The following is a 27,734-nucleotide window of genomic DNA, read 5'->3' as shown; positions in this document are numbered from 1 at the left end:
CAACAAACCGGGCTGTCATCGACGTTTTCTTGCGCATACTTTTGGTTTGTTCAATACAATCCATTCTCTTTTAGTCAATATCATCATATCGTCCGCACGACATATCGCATCAGAACTCTTCCGTAATTCTACTATCGCTCAAACTGCGCACAATGCCTCCAACACGATCAAGGACGTCCTCTCAGGGAGCCAGCCTGAAGTCGTCATCTTTATCTTCTGATTCGAAGGAGGGATCAGGTGTCCTCCTTGCCGAGGAGCAGCAGCCTAATCCTACCGGCGATGGTACAAGTCAGCAGGCTGATGCGCAAGAGAATACCCTCGTGCCTGAGCAGCAAGCCGAAGTACAAGGCGAGGCCACAGTGCCCGAGCAGCAACCTGCTGTGCAAGACGAGGTCGTAGCGCCCCAGGAGTAAGCACCTACTTGCCCAGAAATAATTACCAAAGGCCGTCTAACTCGTGCTTACAGGGCCCCTTTCACTCATTTCCGCCAACTCTCACAATCCCAGCAGGATCAAGCCAACGCGGAACATGCTGTCAGTGTGCCCCTTGTTGCCATGTTGGTGTGAGGTAGTGCTGACAGAACTACAGATCGAGGTCATATTATCCTACTTCATTATAGACTGGGACGCGTCCAAGCACTGGACAAGTCCAAATCGCGTATACAGTTGGCATGAACCTTTCCATAAGGACGGCAGACACCCCACTGCCACTTTTACCTACACCTCCAAGGGAGACATCACCGAATTCGCCGTGCTCGACGCTTTGGATGTCGAGAGGGACTCACTAGTCAGAAAAATGATACAAAACAGAGACAAGACACACAGCGTCGAGTTGACGTATCACATTCTTGTCAAGGCCTTCACGCGGACAGGGAACAGCTATCTTGACTTTTCGCAGGAGGATAAGGATGTGATCAGAAAGTTCTCGAGGAAGGTGACGAATGAAGGGAAGCAAACGATTTCGGACTGGTTCATTATCGTTGTTTGCGGAGCGCCTTTTCGGGCATTTGAGGTGGAACCTGATCCCTGGTCCGATGACAGCTTCGTGTCTTGGTTCGAAGGATGAAGGGGAGTATTACAACGTGTTGGTGGAAGATGGGACGATGCCACGGTCCCCTGCGTCGGCAGAAATTGGAATTCATGGCACTATACTGGAGGCACCTGAGGAACGAGGTTGCTGAGATTTGTTAAGAGGTGGTGAGGAGGAACACTTGGACTCACCTTGATGACAGCGGGTTGTTGGAATGACTTGATAAGCAGCGAAGATTACCAGGGTAGTGCACATTCAAGCATATGATAACACATATTTGCATTACATTTCCATTATTCTGGCAGGATGTGACCTTTTGACATATCGTACACAAACTCTTAAGCCCTATTATCGTATCAATTACTCCTGATTTGGTTTGCTAGCGCTGGCAGCGCCCTCCCTCCTCATGCCCTCGCATCCCGTCAGCTTGCCGGCAACTTCCTCCACTTTCCCATATCCCGAGGTGGCCGGGTCACGGTTCTGGGTCGCTTGATTGAGTGAAGCACGGGCGTGGGCCTTGTCTTGCTCGCCCGAGGTTTTCCAGGCGTGGGAACCCGAGATGTCGCCGATTGCGGACTGAGAGGGAGTCGCTGTTACTTATTGGACCGGAAGGCAGGGCTTGAGAGAATGGGAGTTTGTTACCTCAGCTGCCCCCTTGATATACTCGGCGTGGGAGGAGATCAGGCCTGGGTTCTCGGTAGGCTGGTTGGTGCTGCTGGTGTTGGGGTTGCTCGAGGAGGAAGACATGGTTGTGGTGTAGGATTTGTGTTGTGCTAGCGGGTGTACTGGCTGTTTACTGTGGTGTGATACCTGTGGAGGATGCTTCAATGTTGTGGTTTTGGATTTGCGGTGGTGCTGGAGATGGATCTTGTAAAGAAATAGGGGTTCATGAAGACGGTGGGGTGTACCTTATGCCGCGACATGGTGACGTCGGTCTGGGGTGACGTCATTAATGGACTGCTGGATTTGAGGCTCGACTTGTGCACCATCAAGAGCCGAGGGTGATGGCTATTTTTGGCGTCTTGCTAGTTCAGCAAAAATGGAGAGAAAACAATGAATGTGTAAAACAAGTTGAAGGAAATTTTTCCGAAATGTCCTCACTGTGGGAAGAGGGAAGCATTGCTATCGTCCACTGAACTAGACACAAGAACCATTGCAATTTCCAACGGTATCAATGATTGTTTGTCAGCAGTTTCAATTTGCTATCCGGGCCTCCATTTGGGGCGAAGATGACCCTCGCGATGTAGAAGAGCCGTTGTAGTGTAAATAAGCCCCTGAGAGAATATCGGTTGCCCGGTTAGATCTGTTTAGTTTGGTAACCACCTTAATGTGCTATTTCACGTGAAGGGCACGTGCGTCTTTCCGTCAATGGTGGCAGACGGCACATGTGGATACCGCTTGACCCCACGGAAAGAAAGAGATCTTATATGCCCCGGATTTTGGCGAAGAGGAACAGCGTTTCGGCAGCAGGGGTCTTTTCCTGAGCCTTTTGAGGTTGAGTATGAGATAAGCCAAATGACGCCGCGAAGTGAAGTACCGTGCGGGCGAGTTGAAGCTTGCAGAATTGCGGTGAGACCTGCCTACTTTAGAGTTGCGGATGGTGCTCAGACTGGCGCAACATCGAAGCGGAACGTGGAAGGTGTTTAACCTGGCGTGGGGGGCGTTGACATATCTGACAGACGTTGGACATCAAGTGGATGAATATCCTTCCTTCACAGTGTACCCGAGATAATCAGGCAGTTGTTTTGTCTGTAGCTTCTGTACGAAACAACACCTGGTTCAAGCTGCAACAGCAAAGAAGCCACGGTCACCCACAACCATCCCTCAACCAACCAGGAGATCCTGGAAAGAGTCGAGGCAACGTCTGGGCATGACTGGTGATCTAATATTTATCCGCTCCTGGTTAAAAATATGAAGCCAAGTTTGGTCGAACCCGTGTCAACGACGGCACCGGAGCCTCTCCTCCATCACTCTTTCTGTGCTACGGTGGCGAAGTACCTTAACAGAAGCGGCATGGCGGGGGCTGAGGACTGCTCCCGGGCGGCGTGAGATGATATTTTGCTGTTGATAGGGCTTATCGTTGATATTGCGGCACCTGTAGAAGAAACGGGGCCTGATATTGGCCATGAATCGCCAGTGGCCCATATGTTGAGCCAAATGACAGGCTTCCCCGCGATGAGGAGAGACACGCGGGTGAAGCAGGCCGGGATGTGCTAGAAGCATTGCTAGCTCCCATGAAACCATTGGGATGCATCAACGTGGTGCAGGCTCGCATATGCTGGCGCCAGCAGCGTTCTGCAGAAAGGGAGATGGATAGGTGAGAGGAAACTCGAACTTGAGACGTTACTGCCCCACCCCTCGGTGGACACCCCGAAAAAAGAGAAACCCCTCCAAGAGCCCACTCAGCGCCCGCTCAACGCTCATGTTGCCACACAGTACCATGGTTACCGCAGTTTTCCAACAAAGGCCATCTGATTTCAAGGCGCGCATTGTCAGACTCACACAAGGGATCTTAGAAAAGGTAATTCAATAGCCTTTGATCAAAATGGGACGGCAGAGTGAGAGAGGCCCCAACAGCGGGTGAAGGTTTGGGACCTACTTGTTGGGGCTTGGAAGGAAACTTTTTTTGCATAACGACCGCCTCACCGCCCTGGGAAGTGGGCCATCCTGGGATTAGCGCTCTCGCTGATAAAGCGATAAGCAGGGATCAGCGAGGACAAGCAGGGATGTGTCTGAGTCGGCAGCGGCTGGATGCACACCAATCATTGGGGGGGCAATTCTTTTGGACGACTGACGGGCAGGTGGCCAAGAGAGAGAAAGTGGTTGGCCCAGCAGCCCCCAGATGCTCCAGAGCCCCCTCCCCCAAGGGCAAAGGCGAAAAAAAAGTTTTCGGTGATGCCTACCCCTCCATCCCAATTCTGTGCCTCCCTGTGGGTCCGGCGGCGGCGTGTGTGTCGCAAAGCGCTGTGTGGTGTCCAGTGTGCCAGTGCAAAAGTGAATTAATCTGTCCTGGGCCGAAGGCAAAGCCTGGCTTGCACCCTTTAAATATTTCCCCCCACCGCCCTCCCACACCCACAAGTTTTTCTTTCTGCCACCTCCAGGTCTCTCCTCAGCTTTCTTTCTTTTTCGTTTGGACTGCCAGCTCTCCACTCAGTCTTTACATATTCTTGCGACTTCTCTCTAGAAGAGCCAGAATAGAGTAGACGTCTTCGACCCTCCATCGAGATATCTACGGGCTCGCCTATCGTCGCCGTCGGTCACTTGCCTTTTCGCAGGATACCCCCGAATAGACTACTCTCCCCCCTCCCAGCAACATTGTTTAGACGGCGGGATTAGATTCCTTGGACGTCTTCTCTAAGTCTCCACGACATTTTTTCGACGTTTCGATCAAATCACACAAAACCCGATAAAATGGCTCCCTCCGAGAACGCCGCCAGCATCAAGGTGCTCGATGAGCTCATGCAGAAGCTCACCATCTCCAAGGAGGCTGATCAGATCAAGGAGGCTTCGGCCGCCCTTGCTTCCTTCATCAACGGTCGCATCGAGGACCTTGATACCCCCACCAAGTAAGTTTTTTTGTGTTGGGCCCCGCTCCCCTGTTCGCGATAACCCCTCGCCAAGCCCAAACCCAAGCCTAGTCCAGCCCCTCCTTGACAGCAGCAGCAGCGCGGCATATCGGGCATATCGTGGCCTCTTGTTTCTTTGTGTGCGTGCGAGTGACACAAAGAGACACATTGGCCGGGCTCGCTGCCTGTCGCAGACCGCCTCGACAGGAGGTTGTCGTGCCGTGCTGCGCTGTCAAATCAGGGTGCGGCTTTTAGCTGCAGGGACCAGTTTGGTGGGAAAAAATTTTCAGATGGCATTTCGAGCGTCGCACCAGAATTTGGAGAATTGGAGGCTGACATGTGAACCCCTCATTTTCGCAGGACCGTCGAGGCTCTCAAGAAGCAGCTCGCCAACAAGAAGGATGCCACCGTCCGCGAGAAGGCCCTCCTTGCCATCCAGGCTATTGCCCAGCACTCCGAGGTCTCTTCTGCCGTTGAGCCCTACCTCGTTGCTCTTCTCCCCAGCGTCCTGGCTGGCGCTGGTGACAAGATCACCGCTGTGAAGAATGCCGCTTTCGCCGCTGCTCTGGCCATCGCCGAGGCCATCAACCCCAACGCTGTCAAGGCCGTTCTCCCCGCCTTGATTGACTCACTCCGCAATGCCCAGAAGTGGCCCGAGAAGATGCTTGTCCTCGACTTCATCGATGTCCTCATCAAGACTGCCCCCGCCCAGACTGGTCTCCGTGTCCCCGACTTGATCCCCGTCATTTCCGAGGCCATGTGGGACACCAAGAAGGAGGTCAAGGACCGTGCCTACAAGACCATGGAGCAGCTCTGCCAGCTCATTGTCAACCGCGATATCGAGCGCTTCATTCCCGAGCTCATCAAGTGTATCGCCAAGCCCGAGAACGTCCCCGAGACTGTTCACTTGCTTGGCGCCACCACCTTCGTCACTGAGGTCCAGGAGCCCACTCTTGCCCTCATGGTTCCCCTTCTTGATCGTGGTCTCGCCGAGCGCGACACCGCCATCAAGCGCAAGTCGGCCGTCATTGTCGACAACATGTGCAAGCTCGTCGACGACCCCAACATTGTCGCTCCTTTCTTGCCCAAGATGATGCCCGGTCTCCAGAAGAACTACGAGAACTTGGCTGATCCCGAGGCTCGTGAGAAGACCAAGCAGGCTCTTGACACCATCATCCGCGTCGGTAACGTCGTTGACGGCAAGATCCCCGAGGTCCGCAACCACGGTGATATCAAGACCATCCTTGGCCACTTCAAGGAGGTCCTCCCCGCCAAGCACGCTTCTGCTCTTGAGAAGTTCGCCCCCGTCCTCGAGTACGCCGCCGCTGTTGCTGGCCAGCTCGTCGACGAGAAGGAGACCGAGTCCGCCGTCTGGGCTGAGGCTGTCAAGCCCTACGTCGCTGTTGTCGTTGGTGATGACGAGGCTCAGTCCATCACTGACGCTCTCCGCAAGCGCGCCAACCCCGACCTCGCCGAGGGCGATGACGGTGAGGAGGACGACGAGGAGGGTGAGGATCTGTGCAACTGCACCTTCTCGCTCGCCTACGGTGCCAAGATCCTTCTCAACCAGACCCATCTCCGCCTCAAGCGCGGCCAGCGCTACGGTCTGTGCGGTCCCAACGGTTCCGGAAAGTCCACCCTCATGCGCGCCATCAACAACGAGCAGGTCGAGGGCTTCCCTAAGCAGTCCGAGGTCAAGACTGTGTTCGTCGAGCACGACTTGGACTCTGCCGATACCGAGATGACCACCATCGACTGGACCATGAAGAAGCTTGCCGAGGCCGGCGTCGACGTCAGCCAGGCTGAGGTCGAGAAGCGTCTCAGCGAGTTCGGCTTCTCCGAGGACATGATCAAGAACGAGATCACTGCCCTCTCCGGTGGTTGGAAGATGAAGCTGGCCTTGTGCCGTGCCGTCTTCGAGGCTCCCGATATTCTCCTGCTCGACGAGCCCACCAACCATCTCGATGTGAAGAACGTGAAGTGGCTCGAGGACTACCTCATCAACTCCCCTTGCACCTCCATCATCGTCTCTCACGACAGTGGTTTCCTCGACAACGTGTGCCAGCACATCGTCCACTACGAGCGCTTCAAGCTTAAGCGCTACAGAGGCAACCTCGCCGAGTTTGTCAAGAAGCACCCCGCTGCCAAGTCCTACTACGAGCTCGGTGCCTCCGACATGGAGTTCTCCTTCCCCGAGCCCGGTTTCCTCGAGGGTGTCAAGACCAAGGCCAAGGCCATTCTCCGTGCCACCAAGATGTCCTTCCAGTACCCCGGCACCGCCAAGCCCCAGATTTCCGATATCTCCTTCCAGTGCTCGCTCGGTTCCCGTATTGCCGTCATTGGTCCCAACGGTGCCGGCAAGTCCACCCTCATCAACGTGCTCACTGGTGAGCTCATCCCCACCGCCGGTGAGATCTACCAGCACGAGAACATCCGTATCGCCTACATCAAGCAGCACGCTTTCGCCCACATCGATAACCATCTCGACAGCACTCCCTCCGAGTACATCCAGTGGCGTTTCCAGACTGGTGAGGATCGTGAGACCATGGATCGTGCCAACAAGATCATCACCGAGGCTGATGAGGAGGCCATGAACAAGGTTTTCAAGGTCGAGGGCACCATGCGCCGTGTCATTGGCATCAACTCCCGCAGAAAGTTCAAGAACTCGTACGAGTACGAGTGCTCTTTCGCTCTCGGCGAGAACATTGGCATGAAGAACGAGCGCTGGGTTCCCATGATGACTGCCGACAACGCTTGGTTGCCCCGCTCCGAGCTCCTCGCCTCCCATCAGAAGATGGTTGCCGATGTCGATATGAAGGAGGCCCTTGCCTCCGGTCAGTTCCGTCCCCTCGTGCGCAAGGAGATCGAGGCTCACTGCGCCAACTTCGGTCTCGATGCCGAGCTTGTCTCTCACTCCCGCATGCGCGGTCTCTCCGGTGGTCAGCGTGTCAAGGTCGTCCTTGCCGCCTGCTCGTGGCAGCGTCCCCATCTCATCGTTCTTGATGAGCCTACCAACTACCTCGATCGTGACTCTCTCGGTGCCTTGTCCAAGGCCCTCAAGAAGTTCGAGGGTGGTGTCATCATCATTACCCACTCTGCCGAGTTCACCAAGGATCTCACTGAGGAGGTGTGGGCTGTCATGGACGGCAAGATGACTCCTTCCGGCCACAACTGGGTGCAGGGCCAGGGCTCTGGTCCCCGCCTCAAGGGGGATGACGGCGAGGAGGAGGAGAAGTTCGATGCCATGGGCAACAAGATTGTTAGCACCAAGAAGAAGGCCAAGCTTACCAGCTCCGAGGCCCGCAAGAAGAAGAAGGAGCGCATGGCTCGCCGCAAGCGTGGTGAGGAGGTATGTCTCTTCCCCTTTCCATCTACTGCTCTACCGAGACAGCAGTTTGCTAACTCTTTCGACAGGTCTTCAGCGACGAGGACGAGTAAACGTCACGCGCTCGACATCTTTTCAGCATGAGTTAAGCGTTACGAACAGGTTCACAAAAGTTGCTTTTTCACATTCTGGGTTCGGGTTGCATGGGTGGTCTGGCCTCACTGGGTTTCTGTCTTTTATGTCCTGTCATGATCATAATTTCTCTTTTAGCCCGTTACTGTATCTATGCCTGGCAGCATTGGGGCGCATGATCTTCCAAGGACTGGAGACCCTTGGATGCATGGTTGTGTTTTCTAGATGCCGGACAGGAGGGAGAGATACCAAAACGAAGGGGTGGAGAGTTTGTCTCACGAATAGAGAGCAATATAGATCTTTAGATACGCCTGTGTGTCCATGTTGTGTGTTAATTGTGTTTGTCAGTTGGGGTGTTGACTTGATGTGTCTTGACTTGGTTGGGTGAGGGTTGAATGGTTGTCTGCAAAGGGTAACTGATTTGCACTTTGTACAGTCACCAATCGGGGGCTGAATAACGTGCTTTTGGCGTTTTGAGGCACAGCCGGGAAGCCTTGGCACAACCCCACGATCACGACATCTCAGATCTTGTTCCTGTAAATCTGGAGGCGTTGTTTGAGCATGGATATGGACCCCGTCCAGCGGAAAAGCTTGATTAGGATCGGGCCGGCAGCTGAGCGATCGGCGCGCACGTTCTAGGCCGGCATTTCCCCTTTTGGTCCTGATGATGCTTTTTTGGGTCTCCTTTCCGTATGAGCTGTCTGCAGACTGCAGAGACTATCGATAGTGCGTCAACTGTTCGGTCCACTTACCGACCACTGCCGGCCTATCCATGTCGACGATCAGCTTGGTCGTCCCCTGACAATCTTTCTGTCCTTCTGAGACATGCAGCCATCTAGAGAGCACGTTCTCAGCCAAACCTAGCCGGCAGACGACGATCCGACCAAGATGTGGTTCGTGCACTTGTTGACACGGATGATCTTGCACCTTTTTCTCCTCAAGAGGCTGTCATTGAACCTAACTTGGTCCAACAACTTGGGTTGGCATCGTGGGGGTGAAGAGTTTCAATGGCCGTGTTGGTTGGTATCATCACTCAGAAGTGTGAATGGCATCATCTTTTTCATCGAGCACGACAGGAAAGGCGGCGGGTGGTGATGGTTGACAGAACCCATCAAGGAGGAAGTGATGGGCAGGATAGCGATGTGTATAAGTAGAAGAACAATCAACTTAACTTCTCAACAATCTCATCAGATCACCATCGTCACTCCTCTCTTCAGTATTCTTACCATCTTCGAAACAGCATCAGCACCACAATGCAAGGTCTCCTCGGCTTCACACTCTTGGGAAGCTTCGTCTCCTACCTTCAAGGAGCGGCTGCCAGTCCAGCAACTGCCGGTGGCACTGAGAAAAGGAACCCTCTCGGTCTCAGTCTTCCCCCTTTGATTCCCTCCATCCCGGGAGTCACTGAGCCCCTGGCTTCCAATGCACCCCCTCTGCCTATCCTGCAGCTTCCTACGCCCCCCTTGGCCAGTCCTCCGTTTACTGCCTCCAACATCAAGCCCAAGAAGATTGGTTACTTCTGGACTGGTGCTGGTGACAACTTGCACAAGGACTTCCTGGCGACAGTCAGCTTGGATGATGTATGCTCTCCCCTATTAATGGTAAACTCTGGTTGCTGACCGCTAACAAGGACACCTTTGGCACATTCATCCAACTCACCGATGTTCCCACCAGCGGTAATTCTCCTCATCATCTTGGAGCGTCTTATGACGGCAAGACCTTGATTGGCGGCGGTCTCTTGTCTTTGCTCAAGACTCAGGATACTGCCTTTTACTTTGACGTCTCGGACCCGTACCGCCCCAAGTTTGACCACAGCAACCGTGCCATCTTGTCATCTATTGTCGATGAGATTCGAGCCAAGCCTGATGGGTATGTTCTTTCTTCATCGTCCGACTGTCTTCTCTTGCCTACTAATCTTGTTGTGCGCCACAGAGGCTTCTACATCACCTACATGGGCTCTGCAGTGGGCACCTCCCCCGGCCGCCTCGTCGAGACCGACGCCCGCGGCAACATCATCCACGAGTGGCCCGAAGTCACCGACATCCCCTCCACCCTCAACATCCTCGGCCAGCAGTTCTCCCCACACGGCCTCACCGTCGACTACGACAAGCAAATCGCCCTCACCTCCGACTTTGTCGTCCCCATCACCATCCTCAAGCCCACCCTCGGTATACAAAAGGCCGACACCCTCCGCCTCTTTGACCTTCGCACCCACAAGATCCTGTCGACAATCACCATCCCAGGCGGCCAGGGCATCCAGGACGTCAAATTCATCCCCAACCACCCCGAGACGGCCGCGCTCGCCACCGCCGTCGGCCTCGGCCAAGTCTGGGTCATCTACCCCTTCCGCACCAAAAACGCCAAGCAAGGCACCGCCGAGCTCCTCTTCGACTTTGGCCCCAAGGCCAAAAACTCATTGGCCATCTACTCGGACATCTCCGACGACGGCAAACTAGCCTACTTCACCTTCACCCTCGGCAACCACGTCGCGGCGCTCGATATCTCTGATCTGAGCAACCCTGTGAGGCTGGACGACCCGAACGAGACCCAGCCTATCATCGGCCCTCACTACGTCAAGATCAGCCCGGATAAGAAGAACTTGTTGGTCCTTGGGTATTTTGTCCAGGCGGGGGACATCTCGGTTGTCAACACGCCTGGTGATTACAAGGCTCACTGGTTGGATCTGGACGCGAGCGGCAAATTTAGCTGGAACAAGACGATTGATTTCGAGAGGGAGTTTGCAACCACGAGGGGTGGTGCGAGGCCGCATAGTGTGGTTATTTATGACTTGAGCGATCCGGCTGATCCCAAGTATTATTGAGTGGCGGAGAGAGGGGATAGGGGTGAGGAAGGGGGGTGGTTTTGAGGGTGTTGGTTGGTCATTCGCTTCTCAGGGTTGGGGGGGCGTTCACCTGTTTTTAATGCTTGTTGTCTCTTTGGATTGTTGGATGACTTTTGTTCTTGATGAGGATAGTTAGTTGAAGTGATACAGATAGCAATGGTAGTTTTTCCTTGTTTGCTACAACGCCTTGATTTTCCGACCCTTCAACTTTCAAATTTGAATCACCAAGATGTTATACTTCCCCCACTTTCTCCCACCCCCTTTGTAACCCCCTCATGGAAGAACAATGCGCACATCCTCCGCTTTCAAGACCCCATCAACAATCAACTCAGCCACAGTCTTTGGCAGCTCAAACTGCACCCCATTTCCAGGCTGCCCAAACCACGGCCTGATCGGACCAGACCGGACGACAAAGGGGACGAGAACCGAGTAGACGTAGTAGTTATATGGAACCCTATTTGACACATCATCAGCCAATCTCTTCTCAACCAACTCATTTTCGAGAAAACATACCCAGTATCAGCCAGAGTATTCAAGTTCGTCGGCGGCAGCGCCCTCTCTGTCAAATCCAAATCAGCTTTTTCATCCCCCCTCACAGTGGTAGGTATTTAATCAACCCCCACAGAATAAACAAACTCACGTTGATAACCGGCCCCAGCAGGGCTGACAAACGTCCCCGTCTCCCCGCCAAACCGATCGAGCAGCGTCCCCCTCCCGAGCGTGACCTCCCCCACAATCGGCAGGCCGCTGTCCCCAAGGACGAACCCGTTCTCCTCGGGGTACCACCACCACCCAGTACCGGTGACGTTGAACCAGGTGTCAAGAAAGACACCAGGGCACAGGCCCCCGAACCGGTCGTAAAACTCGGTGATGGAGTCCAACGGCTCACGCCTGGGGAGGCGGGTAGGGCCGAGGCGGGAGTCGCCGCAGAGGTACTTGTTGGTTTGGGAGGAGTCGTAGGCGGTTCCTTTGCAGTAACGGGGGCCGTTCAGTTTTCCGCAGGTCGAGGAGGAAGAAGACGAGCCGCGACCTCCTTGGTGCCAGTGGGGTGGGAGGGCAATGTCAGCGGCCGCGGCGACATCGGCGTTGGCAGCCTCCTCGGGGACAGGCAGGGGGTTGGCAAAAACCAAGGGAAGGGCAGCGAGGAGGAGTTGGCGGATCATGATGGGCAACTGAAGCCAGATTGACAAGCCTTTCCCTCTCCAATTCGGCGAAGATGCCCAGCATCAACAGTGGGTGTCTATGAGCGTGGGAGGGGACTGACTCTTGAAGTCGTTGCCACGCGGCTTCCATTTGGGATTCATCACCGCCGTAGATGATGGAGAAGGTGGAGCCGAGAGAAGGGATGTGAGTCGAGGATAGCGCGGTGTCATCCGGAAGGGATGAAGTTGTGCGTGAAGTGTATGCTATGTGATGTGAGTATGACGAAAGTATCAAGTTGCAGGACAAAAGCAGCACTGACATATCTCGAACTTCCCGGAATCTTCTTGCCTATGACGAATGGCTAAGAAGTATGCCACATTACGAAGAATTGTTCGTGTGATGTTTCGGTGGACGTGGAATTTGTCCGTTACATATTTCCAGATGCCTTCAGAGAAGGGAAGGTCGGTAATGAGGGAAGGTTGGCCTGGAAAGATTTCAGGGGCTCTGGGGCATATGAGTGTGTAAGTCCCCGGTACCTTTTGCTCAATCAGAGTCCAGCGTCCTGAACATGGTCATAAGTATGAAACGTCTCAAAGTTTTAAAGTGATGAGAATAGTGGGGGGGTCATACGGAGTTGTTTTTTAGGACTTGTTCTTGACCCACGCCCCTGGTGACTTGATCTTACAATGAGACCTGAAATAAAGAAGATAGTCAGTGTGATCTGTCGTGGAGGCTGTTATAGGGGTATCGCAAAGACAAACTTCATCTGCATCCGATTTCCATATTGCTACCGCCCTTTGTCTCTGCTCAGGCTCGGTGTCCTAAACTGAAGAGGTCGATGTTGCTGCCTAGTCCTGCTTCCTTGGTGTGGTGATCTCGGGCAGGGACGTGCACGTATGGGTAATTGAAGACAGTAAAATCATGGTTGGTAAAACCAGAGTCGGGGTTGATCTAGTCCCTTGAGAAGGATGTTTTCTATGACGGCTACGTTTACCTTGCCGTTAGTCGGATGAACTAGGTAGGAAATAGTCAAGGGTAAGCGAGGAAGAGACATAGTATATGCACAGAGCACAACGTAAAAGTCCACAAACAAGATGCATTGTTTTTCATCAGCCCATCATCGGGAGCTGGCACTGCACAGTCTTGCGTCGCCCCACTAATAAGGTTGCCCATCAGAAAGCCCTGTGTTGGTAATAAACTGTTGATTGTGATAACTATCGAAAAGAGAACTGAGAAATCCTGCAGACCCAAACAAACCAGCCCAGGTTGGCCCAAGCTTCCTGTGGAGCTAGTTATGGCTACCCACACAACACCCTGCGTAGATTAGATTGCGCTTGAAGTCGCCCAGGTTGGCTAACACAGTGATTGGTTATCGGTGCATGCACGGAACTCAGCCACCTCACCAGGAGGAGCACCGCCTACAGAGCACGGAAAACATGCCGTCCAAAACATTTGGAGCCTGCCCATTTTCAACACCTGGGCAGTTCACACTTCACACGCGGTAATGATTTGAACCTGAGGCAAGTTCAACCATAAGGCAATATCGATAAGATACGCCTCGGCGCTTTATGGAATGCCTGAGCTGCATTCCAACCACTCGACGCGACGCCCGGAATGCCAGGGCAAGAGAGGCGAGATAGTGCGGGATCAGATGCATGTCCAACACATGAACCGACGCTGAACCACATGAACTGCGTTCGGTGGGCTAAAACAGTGGACGGAACATACAACTTGGTTTCCTAGAGTTCCACTGCCAGGAAAGCAGCAGCTTCGGTGGGAGCGGTGTGAGACTCAGCTTGAGGACTGGCTACCTTATGTGACACAACGTGATCTTGAGTTGGGCTTTTCTCCCCCATCTTCCTGTGCTCTCCTTCATTATCCTCTGCCCTCTCTGCCGAAAGTTCACAATCGCTGCCGGTATCATCTTCAGACTGCGGTTCCGGTTCCATTGTCCAGTGGAAAGTTTTGCCCCTTTCGAGGGCGGAGCGACCAGAAGGATTTTCGACTGTAGTTGGTTCCTTTACCGGAAGGTTCTCGTGGTCATTTGGGGTGGTGTTGTCGGCGATCTTCCGTCTTGACGCGCGGTTAGCCTTTTGCTTCCACAGGAGCTCTTTGGAAATAGCAAGCACTTTAGCACTGGAATCGGGCTTGTTGATTGCTTTGGAACCAATCTCACTTTCTCTCCAGTGCCTGTCACCGTACAGGGAATCCTTACGTTGCCACTTGGTCCACACTTTCTCCAATTCGGTAGCCAACATTGCCGAGTTGATCCTTTTCTGGTGGTTTGCTTCGAGCATGTCGTGCTTGATGATCTCCAACAGATCATATACAACTTCCACGCAGTCTTTGTGCTGCTTCAGGTCCCAGATCCAACGCTTGACGCCCTCCTTGAGCCACACGGAATCTTTGGACTGTGACACGTGGTATCTGTGTGGAAACCGTACACAGGATCTGTCTCGAGTCTGGCGTCTATAAACTTGTCCAAGGCCTCGAAGCCCATCAGAAGCCACGTAATGTGTTCTAAATAAACGCATCCGAGACTGAAGATGTCGGTCTTGAGAGATACCACATCCTCTTTGCCAAACTCAGGTGCTTGATAAGAAATCGTGGCCATTCTGCCCCCTGCTGGCTGGCTTGATCTGAATCCTTTGCGGTGAATTCTAGCCATCCCAAAGTCACCCAAAACCAACCTGCCCAGACCGCTGGGTTGAGAGTCCTCAAAGAACAGGAAATTCGATGGTTTGATGTCTCCATGCCGGCAAAAGACGTTGGAATCAGTTCTCTTTGACGTGATCATCAGTGACCTTTCATTGTGGACGCACTGCAGGGCCTTGGCAAGCAGGTAAAACTGCTCAACCATCCAACCACAATGCTCTTCCCTTGTCGCATCGTGGCGCTTCTTCTCCCAGAATTGCTTTAGGTTACCATCTGCCAGTGGGAACAGAAAGTAGAATGTCGGCTCTGGATCGTTGGAATCGTACACCTCGAATGTTGCAAGTGGCTGGATCAAGTGCTTTTTCGTTTGCCCATTATCATCCGGGCCTGGTACCTTCAAAGCTCGACTCTCGGCGAAGATCAATGACCTGATTTACAGGTCGAACTCGTCCGCACGAGAAGTGCCATTCGAGTCACCATGCTTCTTAAAGCTTCTTTAAAGCAAAGAAGTTGGTGTTTTTCTGCTTCAGAGTATCAGTTTCTTGAACGTGCGTTCAGTCATGTAAAATCTGATGTTTCACTTACCTCTGGGTCGAAGTCCCTGTCGCCTGGGTCAATCTCAACTTTGAAGACCTCACCAAAGTCTCCTTCCTCATTCATCTTGTCGTTTTTCTCCATTGGAAGTGGCCCTCTCATAGGAAGAGGGCCGCCGCCTTTCAAGACGTAGTGACAATGCTTCCCGCCATCTTTCTATTTGATGAAGGGCACTGAAAAGGATCGACAGAGGGCAGTGAAAATCTCTCGAGACTCCAGGTCCATGTCGTTTATGGAGGCATGTTGGTGTTCATGGTGAGCACATATCAGCGTGTCCTCCTCCATGACTTCCTTAATTAGGAGGGGAAGACAGGTGTCACTGAGGCCTTCATCGATCAGTGTTTTGATGCTGCCGAGTGCCTCTGAATTCCCGGTCCCGATGAGAGAAGCAAGGAGTCGGCAACAGGGCGAGCGGCGTCCATCTTCTGTGCCCCAGTAGATATCTTGGGCAATTTGCATATGGTCCCTTGCTGTCAAGCCTTGGCAACACGCCAGCTTGGCGACTACCTGAAGAACAGCCTCGGGTGTGATGATGTTGTCAAATTGAGCACGAGTAACGAATCTCATTCCACGATCATGGGATCCAAGGAAGCCTTTGTTTTTGTGGGCTGTCTTGTAGAGACGGTCCTTGATGTGTCGGATAATCTCTGGGTTCTGTTCGGAGACTTTGATTGTCTTGCGCTTCCGAGCATGTTTGTAGGACCAAGCCTCATTGCCCCTGTAATCAATCCTGTGGACTCGCCGGTTATCATACACCACGTGGACGCCTGGAATTGGAGGCATTGCGGCCTGGAGGCCTAGGTCAGCGTACCAGGCAAAAAGGAAGCCCTACTTTTTGGTAGATAGGTATACACGAACCTTCCATTCTTTTACAGAGTTAAGCTCTGTGCTGTCCACAGAGCTGTAGATGATTTGCGGCGACTGTTAGCGCTAAAGGCGAGGCAGCGTTTTAACCTGGCCAGCGAGGAGGAAGATGGCTGGCGAAGGGACAATGTTCGGCGACGGTTTACTGCAGACAATGCAAACAAGTGTTTGTCTTAAAAGTGCAGCACAAACAAATTCATGGATACAAGAGTCTACTCGATTCAATTGAGAAAAAGAAGGCGGGCAAACCGTGAGCGCGGCAACCATTTCTAAACGAGTTTTTAAACAACTTCTACACATTTTGTATAATCAACCTGTCATGGGAAAATTCACAACATCTGCTCTCTAGACTTGGATACCTTGAAAGGAAAATTAGCTTGGGCCATTTCTTGGATGCTAATAAGCTTCACCAGTTGCAAAAGCCAGCAACTGCCGCTTGCCTATTTTTGGGCCTTTGTCACCAAGGGGTTGCGTGTAACAGGTCGTTCGTTGATTGGGGGTGCAAGTGCTAGGCGCATTGCCGTCACGGTGCGCGCAGCGCTTCCAAGTACAGGGCTAGCCAATGACAAGGGAGAGCTGGAGATGTTAGCCGCCGACAACTACATCCCGACGGCAAGCACATCTCCATGGTTGCATTATTTTGCACGGCCATTTCCATCTTGATGATGATGATAATACATGAAGTGGTCCGGAGTTCTCTTTCTTTGAGTCTCCATTTCTCTTGGTCGTTCTCCACAGTGTTGAAGTTGCTGGCAACAGGTTAAAAGCAAATATGGCCTCATCACTACCGTGGCTCGTGCTGTGTAAGTTTGTACAGCTTGGATTTGCAGGTGTTGAACTAACCTACCTACCTACAGACCTCATCTCACAATTACATCTCGTCTTGGGTCAGACCAATGCTTCAAATGTCTTTATCCCTGAGGCCAACACCATCATTTCCATCAACCTCCCAGACGATGGCTCAAACGACATCAACTTTTATGTCAGCTCTCCAGATTGGTATCAATATTCGGCCATTGGCTTCGGGTCCAGCATGGCAAACTCGGTAATTTTGGTGATGTACCCATCCGCAGACCGCAAATCAGTCACCGTCAGCCCACGGTTCACAAAGTAGACCCCCTTTCACACATTTTCCCACCTCATAATCGTCGACTAACCCCTTCACCAGCGGCAACACGGAACCAACCCACCACCCCCTCCGCATCACCCTCCACCCTGGCAGCGAGCTCTCCCCAAAAACAGGCCAAATGACGGCCAACGGCACCTGCCACAGCTGCCGCAACCTCCAAAGCCAATCCGCCCCCTTCAACCCCGCCATCCCGACCAGCAACACCCCCACCGCACCGATAATGTTCGCCGTAGGCCCCAACTCGGGCGCCTTCTCCACCGACGACCTCGACGCCCGCATCCGCCGACACGTCGCCCACGGCATCTTCAACATCGACATCTCCAAATCAACCGGCCCCGGCGGGGTGGGGACACCAACAAACACAACTCAGCACGTCACCTTCCCGGATGACGACCCCTCCCTCAAAAAGTCAAGCAACAAAGCCGCCACCGCGCACGGGATCCTGTTTGCGATTGTGGCCCTGGCCATCGCACCATTCGACAATCTTGTTGCGGCTTTCCTGGGGAGGAAGTGGCCCAAGCTGCATGTTGCGACTGGGAGTATTTACTTTCTGTTTACCCTGGGCGCGATGGTGCCGGGGCTTGTCATCAGTGGGCAGCATGTTCTTACGAGCAAGATGGGAACGGGGCACCAGGTTTTGGGGTTGTTGACTGTGGCGGTGATGGTGGTCATGGTTGGATGGGGGGTTTGGGTCAGGAGGCGGGCAGCGGGGGGGCAGGAGGTGGTTGGGAATGGAGGGTGGGTGAAGCAGGTGCACGCTTGGGGTGGGAGGGGGATTTGGGTCGCGCTGTTGGTGAATAATGGATTGTGAGTGCTTGCGTGATGGCCCTGAAATTTAGATGAATGCTAACATGAAAAAAAAAAACAAAGGGGGCTGAAACTGTCGGAGCAGACAAGGTTGGTGATGTTGGGGTATGCAGTTCTGGCAGGGGGCATGTTTGTACTGTTGGTCCCCCTCTATTTTTGCTTGTGGAGGTGTACAAGTGCTAGAAAGCCCAAGGCGGCGGAGGAGGATCATGAGCTGTACAATATGCCGAGTATATATGACCACGAGGCGAGGTTTGGGTATGGCAGGCAGTGATCAGCGGTGGGAATGGGGCGGTTGTAATGATATGATGTGTTAATTTGCTGGGGATATGTGGATCTCTATTATCGCTTGATGTTGAAACATGGTAACGATGGCTACCCTTATTGTTGCTACTGACGGGTGCAAGGAACACCCAGCCCAACAGCTGTTTTGGAAGAAGCAGTCTGGGCACTACCGATCGATCTATTGTCAGAAAGTAGTGAAATCATATTCTCTTCATGGAAATTCTTGACCCTAATGACAGTAAGACACCAAGCTGAGCTTTACAGGAGCTGGCAAGGCACAGGGAGAAGTTGAGACAATTCAAGAGAAGATCGCATGCCACCACCAAGAGTCTGTGGAGCAATTTCATGATACCAACACGTCTTTTGAAAAGGGAGGACAGACAGGGTGTCCTGAGCTTCGGAAAGTGTCTCAGCAGAGGGAGTCATGTTGGAATGGAGTCAACGAAATTTGTTTACTCGCGACGCGACTGTTGGGCATTCCGGCTTGCATCAACATCAGATCCGAAACCATGATTTATGTTTGAACACTACGCTGTCTTCTTGTAACCTCTCTCTCTCCAGTCATCTCACCCCAGCCCGGATCAGACACACCTGGACGAAGCCAACATGAAATTGACGCAGCTTGTAGTATCCTGGACGGTGCTGGTGGGCTCAGCCCTCGCTCAAAACCCCGACCCCTTGACCTTCACCCAGATCAACAGGGTCTGCGAGAATGATCGTCTGCTCCGGGCAGTTCGCTTCCGCGAGGCTGTCAACCAGGACTGGCTCGACGCGGTGCGATACTGCTCCTCTCTTGTTTATGCCCGGACCAGGACCTCAACCATCACGCTGAGCTTCGACCTGGCTAGCTTTGGAGTGCAAAGGGAGACTATTTCGACTACAGAAACCACGACTCTCCCTGATGTCCGGGTGACCAGCACCACCAGCACCACCACGACTTCTTCCACCACCACCACAAGCACGTCGGCTACTTCGACACTGGTCTGCGGCGGAGTCCACGTTGTCGCGGCTGGGGATACATGTTACTCGATCTACTCGGCGTATGGCCTCACCTTCAGCCAGCTGCGGGACCTCAACCCCGGCATCAACCGGTTCTGCAGCAACCTTGTGTTGGGTGCGCGTCTGTGTGTGGGCGTCCTCTTGAACGGAGGCAACCCATCTACCACGACGACGACCACCACCACAACGTCCACTTCGGGAACCATCACCTCCTCGCCAACCTTTTTCATTCCCAAGGCCAAGCGCAGTGACGCGCCCGAGGCCGAGTACTGCGCAGAAGGAGAGGCGCCTGCTGTTGCGCGGCCAGCTGTCTGGGAGGCCGAGCCGGTCAATCGGGTCAACTACGCCTGCTCCTGTATCATGTGGAGAGACGTGTCGGTCCACCCGATCCAGACGGTCCTCATCTCTCCCACAGCCTTCCGTGTGTCGGTTTTCAACACAGCCGATCCTACAGGGACCACCACGACCCGGTCCATCAGCGTTATCACAGCGTACAGCACCATCACGGTCGACGTCTTCACTGGCACCACGGCGACACCCAGCACCTCGATCACCACGTCCACTTCGACCTCGACCACCAGCAACGTCACCTTTACCACGCTGCCCATCGTGACTGCATTCCGTTCCTTCCAGTGCAATGTCGGCGACGCTTTTGCCCAGTGCTGTGTCGCCGGTGGCTTGTTGGGTGGACTTATCGGTCTCGGATGTGAGCTCCCTACCCTTCTTCCCCTTCCTTCATCAAGCGCTGCTGACCATGACAAAAAAAAACAGGCGATGGTGAATTCGTGCTCAGCCACGCGCCGTGCCCAGCTACCCAAGCCGTCCCTCTTTGCTGCAGTGAGCTGCAGGTGAGTACCTTTTTTCTGACGTCTCAAACGAGACCAAGCATGGCTGACACTTACTGGAAAAGCCCGGCGATGGCGGATCGACGACAGGTTCCGACTGCTACCTGCCCACCCCAGTCATCAACGGTCGTGCCGCCCTTCCCACACCGTGGTAGGGCGTTCACATCATGTAATATGCGCCATGGATCTGGAGGCTCTGTCTCTCTTCTCGTCATTTCTTCACATATACACTTGTTTGCGCGTCCTTGGCTTTTTATTTTGGTTTTTCGCTTCGTGGAAGAGAGAATGTACCTACTACGGGTCTGTTTAGTAATAATCTTGCAAGGAATGAAAGTGACCGTTTGTTGGAATGTAATTCTCACCGAGAAATATATGCAAGAGGTCGAAGCGAGGGGTTCACGTGATAGCCTTGGCATTTTGTGGGGTGGTGGAAAACCCGCGTCATATGTACCACGAAGGGGTCCTTCTCAGTACCTACCCAGGGCAGTCGCATACCACCCACCTCGGCCGGAAGCTTAGTCGAACCTCCGATTTTCAGTTCCAGTTCCAGTTCCAGTTTTAACATGGATCACGGACGTTTGGGGTAACTCCAATGGCCATATTTCGACCGCTTCTCTCCGTCCATTGTTGGCCGTAAAAGGCTCTTCTTGTCCGTCTGTCCCTCCTCCAAACAGCCCTCATAGCAAACAACCATGGCCAAAAAGAAGTCTTCGTCCCAAGAGGACCTCGTCGAGGCTGAAAGCGACCTCGGTCACCAGAAACTGGTCAGGTCCCAGCAGCAACTCATAATTTGCAGAAACAAGTGCGCCCAATGTCCTGCACTGCCTGCTGTTCCCCCCTGCTGACTTGGTGTCTTGTCAACTCCTAGACACTGGCGATACATATCCGCCTTCCACGGCCCATGGCTCCAGCTTCCCCCCGAGGTCATTGAGACTCTGGCCAATATCAATTACAACACCCCTCGACCCCGCCCGATCGATCCTGCCGTGTTTTTCGACCTCGTCAAGATTAGGAGACTCGTCGACGAAGCCATTGACCTGGCTGTGCGCGCGGCGAGCGGCGTTGCTTCTCTCAGCCAGCAGAGCATCCCCGGCCTACACCATGCAGCCGCGTTGGGCCTGGGGTTTGGCTTTCGTCCAGGAAACCAAGCAAAGCTAAGTCCGGAGAGAAAACATCGAATGCGAAAAGATGCGACCCACAAGCTTTGCAAGGCGTACAAGCTGGATGAAGTAGCCTGTAGCGTCTCGACCATGCAGAGCGCTTCGGCACTGGAGGAGGTTGCTTCTTTGGTGCTTCAACGGAGTCCGGACGACAGCGACGCCAAATATGTGCACTTCTTTCACGAAAAGATTCCGAGTCGGCAGCTCGCCGAATGCACGAGCTTGCAGCCATTGGACGAAGCGATACACGAGAATCCCTCGGACCCAGAGCCTCTGAGGACTCGAGGCATCGTCAAGATATTCAAGGAGGACTTTCAAGGGGCCGTCGCCGATTTCACAGACGCCCTGAGGGTCCATCGCCTTCGCCGACCAACCCACCGTTATGCAGGAAAGGAGGCCGAAGCCGAGCAGCAGGTGGCGCAAAGGACGGCGCGAAGAACCGAGGATGTTGTCTTGAAGGAAGAAGAGCAGCCGAGCAGCCTGGAGACACAGCTTTTGTTCCAACGTGCTGGAGTCTACCTCACCATGGCCTGCCAGCATGTTGACGCAGCCTTCCCGGACGGCTCTCCCCAAGTGCCAGAACCGGACAGCGACGGTGACCAGACCTCCCCGCCATTGTCCCCCGAGGTTCTGGAGGCAAGGCAGCATGTGAGACAGAATGCGAAGCGGGCGCTTCGTGACTACATGACTTACCTTTCCCATTTCGAGTACTCGCCCGATCTACCCTTGGACATCGCCGAGGACTTTGCCCGCAAGGTAAACTCTATCGCTAACGGCGTCCGTGTTCCCCGCCACACCACCAAGTCTGCGTCGCCCGCTGGAAACGACGAGAGAACCACACAGAAACCACACCGCATCTACGTCCTCTCGGATCTGTTTGCTCCTTCGCCACCACAAGATCTCCCGCCGTATCCCATCACGGACCTAGCCTCCCTGCAGGCACACCAGCCACCTCCGCCCGTTCTTTCTCCCGTCATCACAGAAACACTGACATACCACCCCCTTTTGGCCGATGCTCTCCACGCTCTCTTACTCTGCCACTGTCTCATTCAGACCTCGGCCAAGGAGCTCCTCCGCCACGCCTACATGGTCGCCCGCCTGGCCCGCCTAGCAGACGGCTACCCAGCCTTCCAAGCTAGTCGCTCCCCCGCCCGCGCGGACTGGGTCGAGGTCCTGCGCGCAGGAGGAAACTGGATCCAGCTAGCAGGCGCATGGGATGATCTCTGCGCGCCCGCTCCGGTGCCCGTTTTGCACCCGAATGGTTCCTCTCCGCTGCATCATCTTCAGCACCAGCCGCCGCAGTCCAAACCTGCACTGCCATCGTTAGACACCACCGGATCAGAAGTATCCACCGAACTGAAGGAGCTTCCCTCCCCCTTCCCATTTCCTGTCCCAGTCGAGACAGAAAAACAGCGCAAAGACCGCTTGCATCACCAGATTGTTCTCGACGCCTTGGGCGACGAGCGGGTGAGCGACGAGCCGAGTTTCCGGCAGGCCGTGCTGGCCAGGCAGCTGAGGGCGGAGCACGACTACCAGCTTGCGAATGCCGTGGCTGAGCTACGCGCGCAGATAACATCCGGTGTTGTGGCTGGACAACCACAACAACCACAACAACCACAACAACAACAACAACAACAACAACAACTACTACTACTCCCGGCAAATGATCATGATAATGAGGATGATGATGGGTCTAGTTTAGAAGGGGCAATCGGGGATTTAGACATTGACGGGCAAAAGGTCACGAGCGATGGGAATGGCGGGGTTGTTGCTCGTGCCCAAGGGAACGGGAATGGTGGTGGGCCAGGTAGGCATGAGCTCGAGAAGGAGTACCCTGTTGGGAGCGATAGGGCTTTGGCCGTGGCGAGGTGGGTGTTGGATGCGCCGCCCAATGCGGGGATCGTTCCCGGGGATGGGAAGAAGAGGAGGAAGAGGACTGTCAAAAAGGTTGCTGCTCCTGCTGCCGCTGCTCCTGGGGGTGAGGCGGAGAAGGTTTAGATGCTGGCTGGTTGGCTGCATGACTGCGGTACCATTGTACCAAGTAGAAGGGAAGGGCCCCAACCGACTCGTTGAGGTTTTGTGTTGAAAAATAGTCTATATACAAATCCATCAACTGTACAAAGTAACAGTGGCCATAATCTGCAAACCTACTTGTATCCAAAAACAACCGGACACAAAAAGAAATGAGTAAAATCAACGCTTAGGTATCCCGTCAACTCCTGTAGCCCCCCTTCCACCCCCCCCCTCACACACAAGTTCCAAGGTGAATATGACCCCCTCACAAATAAAACAACATGCCCAGTGTCTATCCATGTCACAAACATCTACCAATTCCCAGTGCCGTGGCCACCGTTGGCAGCGTTGCCAGTGGCAAGATACGCAGAAATATCACTCATGCCATCCGCTTCCAGAATGTTGAGCAGCTGCGTCTGCTGCTCCTGCGTCAAGCTATCGTGGCGCTCATTGCCAAAGTACTGGTTCCCGTACCCTTCCCACGAGAGGAGACCCCCGGCCGAGGTAGAGTTATGCCACGGGGCGCCTTCCATCGGTAGGTTGTGGTACGGGCTGTAGGGGTTGTAGGCCTGTTGAGTTTGTTGTTGTTGCTGTTGAAGTTGCTGCTGTTGCTGTTGGAGTTGCTGCTGTTGCTGTTGGTGCTGTTGTTGGTGCAGCTGCTGGTGTGGTTGTAGCTGGTGTGGTTGTAGCTGGTGTGATGGTGGATGATGGGATCGTGGCTGAAGGGTTTGGTGTTGTTGTTGTTGTGGTTGTTGTTGTGGTGGTTGGGCGGAATGCTGTATTGCTGGCGCTGGTGGCAGAGAGAACTGCGGTGGTGGTGGATGTTGAAGGCTGGAGCCACCAAAGGCATAACCTCCTTGCTGCTGGGTTGGGGGTTCCCAGATGCTGGCCGAGTTGGCACCTGCAAACGTGTGTGGTTGGAGTATCGGTGCGGGCGGGTTGCTCCAGTTGGTCACTCTCGTTGCTCTTTGGGCATTGGAGCCTGGAATAGGAGGGATTGTGAAGGCTGGAATGTTGGATGGAGCCGCCATGGAGGAAGTTGGTGGGCCAGGCTGTTGCTGCCCATAGGGTTGCCCAAAGCCGTACTCAGCAAGTCCATGAGTAGCGGGAACAGGACTGTGCTGGGTGACCATTGGCAGTGGGCTTGCATGATGGAGCGTTGGCGTGGGAGTCGGGCTTGGACCTCGAGGTGTGCCAACCAATCGTGGCGAAAGGCTCATGTGGCTGGACTTTGCCGATGGTGGCGGGAGCGACTCTGGGGGAGTTGGCAGCGAGCTTGCTGTCCCTGTAGGCATCGGCGGCGTGCCTGCCTTTCGCTCTGCGGCCGGGGTTTGGTAGGGAGTGGACTCGGGAGCCAGTTCAGAGAGTCGCCGGCCGTGTGCATCTGTCAAGGAGCTCATCGGGTTCATGAAGATTGAGTTTGACCGAAAGGCGGGCTGGTTTTGAAACGGCGATTGGTTCGCATATTGGGCACCCTGGTCAAAGTTGTAAGGGGGCTCGATGTTGTACCCGAATGGCGACTGGTTGCTGAAGAGAGATGTTGCCGAGTGTGACTGTTGGCCTTGCGGTGACGAGTTCTCCGAGTCGGGAGAATTGCCGTCTTCAGTCAAAAACGGCGACTTGAAGTGGCCATTGGGCGCACTGGGCATGGGGGACGACAACTCAAACGTAACTTTGGCTGTGTAGCTCTGCAGACAAGCCTTTGACAAGACTTCGTACAGGTTGATGGCCTCTTGCACGCCTGGCCATTTGGGGTGGAAGTTTGTGATGATGTTGATGCCATCCTGGACAAGCTGCTCAACATCCTCGCGGCTGTTTTGGGCTCGAACCTCAGGGTACCCAATAGACCAGAGAAGGGCATTGAGCGACGAGTTGATGGTCTGCAGGAACACCCATGTCCGGTCAAACGTGGGCTGCTCCCGATCAGGTCCTGTCGAAGAGGATGTGATGATGGACTTTGCTGCTTCAAAGCAAATTCTAGCCGCCCTGGCAGTTGGCTTAAGCACTTGGGGTGATGGCCGGTAGAGAATGATCATGATGGCGTGATATCGGTTTGTAAACCTGGATCAATACCGGTCAGCCATTTGAAGAAACGAGTTCTGATATGCCCACCTACCAAGGCTTGAACAGGGGAGGCTGTTCTGGACAAGAGTCCAGCCAATCCTTCAACTTTTGGTCCATTTGCTGGACCCAAGGATCTACATCCGTTATTCGTGCCGGTCGTTCCTGTTCGTAGAGCACCCGCCGGATCTCGGCCTGCATCAGCCGCATCTTGCAGTAATGTATGGCGATGGTTTTCCGTTCACAGAAGCGACCCTGTAGGATGCTCTCGGGCGTCGCATCTGGCGTGATGTCCTCATCCTGAACCGTCTCGAAGAACTTCACCTTTATCATGTCACCGGTTCTCGAAAACCCGCTGGGGCGTCCCAGCATATGGGCGAGGCCCAACTCGGTCGTGAGCACAATCCAGACCAACCTTCTCTTCAAATCAAGGCTTTGAAGATCGCTGTCACCCATGGCCCATGTGTTTTCGTCCCCGAGGGCCCATTGCTGGCATATTTTGATGGCAAGCCCAACCACGTGGTAAACGGGAATCTTGATGGGCATCAGCAGCGAGTACTGTACGATCAAGATCAAACATTGTAAGGTCTTCAGATCCTTTGGTCTGACAACGTGGTCGAAATGCTCCATGGCAGCAAGGTAGTATGTATCTGGCAATCCGGCCCACCTGTCGACCTTGGCCAGACTGATGGCAATCATCATGTTGACAGCAAAGAGGCGGTAGTGGTCCGTATCACCATTGAAAGCGGCCTCGAGATCTTGAGCAAAGACAGTCTCATGGAAAACCGGGGTGAATACTTGTATTCTTTCTTTGAAAACTCTCCACAGGTTCTCTGTCATGGCTCTCGTGGGGAACTCTTTGGCAGGAATATCGGCCGTCAAGGGAAAGTCGACTGCCCTGGGACCTGAGGGTCCGCTGAAGCTTCCCATGACAACGCTTTGCATACGGTCCCGCTGGTCGATTCTCCTGGAGCGTAATTCCGGAATCAAGGAAGAGATGCGGAGGGAGTCGGTATAGCGTTTCGCCTCCTCCATGAGAATGCGCGTCATTGCGATGCCGCTGCTGGGGCCCAGATACCGAGGGGATTCGACGGACTTTTTGTCCAAATGAACCAGCCCGCCTGGCGTTACCATGTCGTCGTCATCGTTTGGATCCTCCCCCGTGAGCTGCTCGAGTTCGGCCTCTAGACGCTGGACCTTTTTTTGGAGGTCTACAACGTAGGTCCGGTTCATCTTGCGGTTTTTTGTCGTGTCGAAGTACTCGCATGTCTGGCCGGCGCGGTCGCAGGGACTACATCGTGGGAGGGCTGGATCGCATTTCGTTTTCCTCTACGTTGATAGGCAAGCGTCAGCTCAGGTTGTACCTACTCAGACAAAAGCAGCTCTGCAGCATTACAGGGTAAGGATCCCTGGGAGTGAGGGCCGTACCTGTCTGCACCTGCAGCACGCTGTCAAGGTATGCACCGTCCCTTGGTGTTGGGCCGGCCCATTGCTCAGGTTTTCTCCAAAATGGCCGAGATGCGAGGGCGGCGGACGACGTGGGTAGTTAAAATGGCCTGGCTGGAGTGGTCGCGGGGCATACGCGCCAATGGTCTGGCGCAGCAGAGTGGCAGCGTCCATGTCTATTGGAGTCTCGATGTTACGAATATGGAATGGGGAGGACGGACGACGGGAGATTAGAGCGGGCACGACGACGATGTGCCCAGGCACCTCGCTGGGGTAACGTGCTGCCCGGCGGCGGTGTTTGGGTGGTTGTCCGTGGCAGCTCAGGCTAGGAGAATGATAATGCGAATGCGTTGGAACAGACTGGACATGGTCGAGAGAATTGACACTGGACGGTGATACCCCTACCTTAGAAAGATCAAAGTTCAAAGTCTGGGTTGGAGAAGCACTGGCGGGCCTGCCGCTGCCTACGTTCCAGGTTCCCTCGCGAGCATCCTTTTGGACAGGACAGGGCAGTCCTCCTCCCGATTCGCCGGCACACGCAACCCCTGTCCACCTCGCCGTAGGTCTCCATTGAACCTAACCCAGCTCACCAAAGGTCAACATGATCAACATCCAATTCTGCCCGGACAAGGTCAGAATGCGCGCCACTAGTTAATTGTGTTCCAAGTTACCTTGTACCTAAACAACATAACCACCCCCCGTATATCCCACGCCATCACCACCACCGTGGCTTACCTAAAGTAGGTGAGGCTTGAGGCTTGAGCAGTGACCTTGCTCAGCTGACTGTGGACTCGGAACGGCACTCGGGCACTGGCAGGCAGGGATTCAGGGATCCAGGA

At 54.0% G+C, this 27,734-nt stretch overlaps 11 protein-coding genes across 11 annotated transcripts; 6 read left to right on the top strand and 5 right to left on the bottom strand.

Moving 5' to 3' along the window:
- Window positions 1–152: 152 nt before the first annotated feature.
- On the top strand, window positions 153–1,274 carry QC762_301290 (uncharacterized protein; the record flags this gene model as incomplete). Its single annotated transcript, XM_062888439.1, has 3 exons — window positions 153–409; window positions 467–533; window positions 589–1,274. The coding sequence occupies 3 exons, from the start codon at window positions 153–155 to the stop codon at window positions 1,063–1,065; spliced, it is 801 nt and encodes a 266-aa protein (XP_062744241.1). The 3' UTR covers window positions 1,066–1,274.
- Window positions 1,275–1,298: 24 nt separating this feature from the next.
- QC762_301300 (uncharacterized protein) lies at window positions 1,299–2,031 on the bottom strand. Its single transcript, XM_062888440.1, has 2 exons — window positions 1,672–2,031; window positions 1,299–1,605 (listed from the first exon to the last, which is right to left on the bottom strand). The coding sequence occupies exons 1-2, from the start codon at window positions 1,774–1,776 to the stop codon at window positions 1,390–1,392; spliced, it is 321 nt and encodes a 106-aa protein (XP_062744240.1). The 5' UTR covers window positions 1,777–2,031; the 3' UTR covers window positions 1,299–1,389.
- Window positions 2,032–2,967: 936 nt separating this feature from the next.
- On the bottom strand, window positions 2,968–3,252 carry QC762_301310 (uncharacterized protein; the record flags this gene model as incomplete). The annotated part of the gene is made up of 1 exon (XM_062888441.1): window positions 2,968–3,252. One exon carries the CDS (start codon window positions 3,250–3,252, stop codon window positions 2,968–2,970), a length of 285 nt encoding a protein of 94 aa, XP_062744239.1.
- Window positions 3,253–3,886: 634 nt separating this feature from the next.
- TEF3 (translational elongation factor EF-1 alpha) lies at window positions 3,887–8,373 on the top strand. The gene is made up of 3 exons (XM_062888442.1): window positions 3,887–4,595; window positions 4,956–7,944; window positions 8,010–8,373. Exons 1-3 carry the CDS (start codon window positions 4,441–4,443, stop codon window positions 8,031–8,033), a joined length of 3,168 nt encoding a protein of 1,055 aa, XP_062744238.1. The 5' UTR covers window positions 3,887–4,440; the 3' UTR covers window positions 8,034–8,373.
- Window positions 8,374–9,251: 878 nt separating this feature from the next.
- Window positions 9,252–10,882, top strand: QC762_301330 (uncharacterized protein). Its single transcript, XM_062888443.1, has 3 exons — window positions 9,252–9,632; window positions 9,683–9,921; window positions 9,985–10,882. The coding sequence occupies exons 1-3, from the start codon at window positions 9,306–9,308 to the stop codon at window positions 10,871–10,873; spliced, it is 1,455 nt and encodes a 484-aa protein (XP_062744237.1). The 5' UTR covers window positions 9,252–9,305; the 3' UTR covers window positions 10,874–10,882.
- A 1-nt stretch (window position 10,883) lies between these two features.
- On the bottom strand, window positions 10,884–12,072 carry QC762_301340 (uncharacterized protein). Its single transcript, XM_062888444.1, has 3 exons — window positions 11,535–12,072; window positions 11,408–11,453; window positions 10,884–11,348 (listed from the first exon to the last, which is right to left on the bottom strand). The coding sequence occupies exons 1-3, from the start codon at window positions 12,055–12,057 to the stop codon at window positions 11,168–11,170; spliced, it is 750 nt and encodes a 249-aa protein (XP_062744236.1). The 5' UTR covers window positions 12,058–12,072; the 3' UTR covers window positions 10,884–11,167.
- A 1,704-nt stretch (window positions 12,073–13,776) lies between these two features.
- Window positions 13,777–16,454, bottom strand: QC762_300800 (uncharacterized protein; the record flags this gene model as incomplete). Its single annotated transcript, XM_062888389.1, is given in 6 exon segments — window positions 13,777–14,464; window positions 14,548–15,120; window positions 15,130–15,173; window positions 15,278–15,442; window positions 15,461–16,053; window positions 16,145–16,454. Coding segments are annotated over 6 exon segments (2,070 nt in total). The 5' UTR covers window positions 16,152–16,454.
- Window positions 16,455–16,748: 294 nt separating this feature from the next.
- Window positions 16,749–18,674, top strand: QC762_300790 (uncharacterized protein). The gene is made up of 3 exons (XM_062888388.1): window positions 16,749–16,953; window positions 17,008–18,086; window positions 18,150–18,674. Exons 1-2 carry the CDS (start codon window positions 16,923–16,925, stop codon window positions 17,262–17,264), a joined length of 288 nt encoding a protein of 95 aa, XP_062744234.1. The 5' UTR covers window positions 16,749–16,922; the 3' UTR covers window positions 17,265–18,086; window positions 18,150–18,674.
- Window positions 18,675–18,901: 227 nt separating this feature from the next.
- Window positions 18,902–20,370, top strand: QC762_300780 (uncharacterized protein; the record flags this gene model as incomplete). Its single annotated transcript, XM_062888387.1, has 3 exons — window positions 18,902–20,076; window positions 20,142–20,218; window positions 20,281–20,370. Exons 1-3 carry the CDS (start codon window positions 18,978–18,980, stop codon window positions 20,368–20,370), a joined length of 1,266 nt encoding a protein of 421 aa, XP_062744233.1. The 5' UTR covers window positions 18,902–18,977.
- Window positions 20,371–20,907: 537 nt separating this feature from the next.
- QC762_300770 (uncharacterized protein) lies at window positions 20,908–23,536 on the top strand (the record flags this gene model as incomplete). The annotated part of the gene is made up of 2 exons (XM_062888386.1): window positions 20,908–21,017; window positions 21,084–23,536. The coding sequence occupies 2 exons, from the start codon at window positions 20,908–20,910 to the stop codon at window positions 23,371–23,373; spliced, it is 2,400 nt and encodes a 799-aa protein (XP_062744232.1). The 3' UTR covers window positions 23,374–23,536.
- Window positions 23,537–23,649: 113 nt separating this feature from the next.
- QC762_300760 (uncharacterized protein) lies at window positions 23,650–27,389 on the bottom strand. The gene is made up of 3 exons (XM_062888385.1): window positions 26,878–27,389; window positions 25,505–26,778; window positions 23,650–25,449 (listed from the first exon to the last, which is right to left on the bottom strand). The coding sequence occupies exons 1-3, from the start codon at window positions 27,067–27,069 to the stop codon at window positions 23,700–23,702; spliced, it is 3,216 nt and encodes a 1,071-aa protein (XP_062744231.1). The 5' UTR covers window positions 27,070–27,389; the 3' UTR covers window positions 23,650–23,699.
- Between the last annotated feature and the right edge of the window lie 345 nt (window positions 27,390–27,734).

Source organism: Podospora pseudocomata, chromosome 3 (assembly GCF_035222375.1).
Source record: "Podospora pseudocomata strain CBS 415.72m chromosome 3, whole genome shotgun sequence".
NCBI lineage: Eukaryota > Fungi > Ascomycota > Sordariomycetes > Sordariales > Podosporaceae > Podospora > Podospora pseudocomata.
The sequence above is the reverse complement of the archived record's forward strand: the minus strand, read 5'-3'. Positions and strand labels throughout refer to the sequence as shown.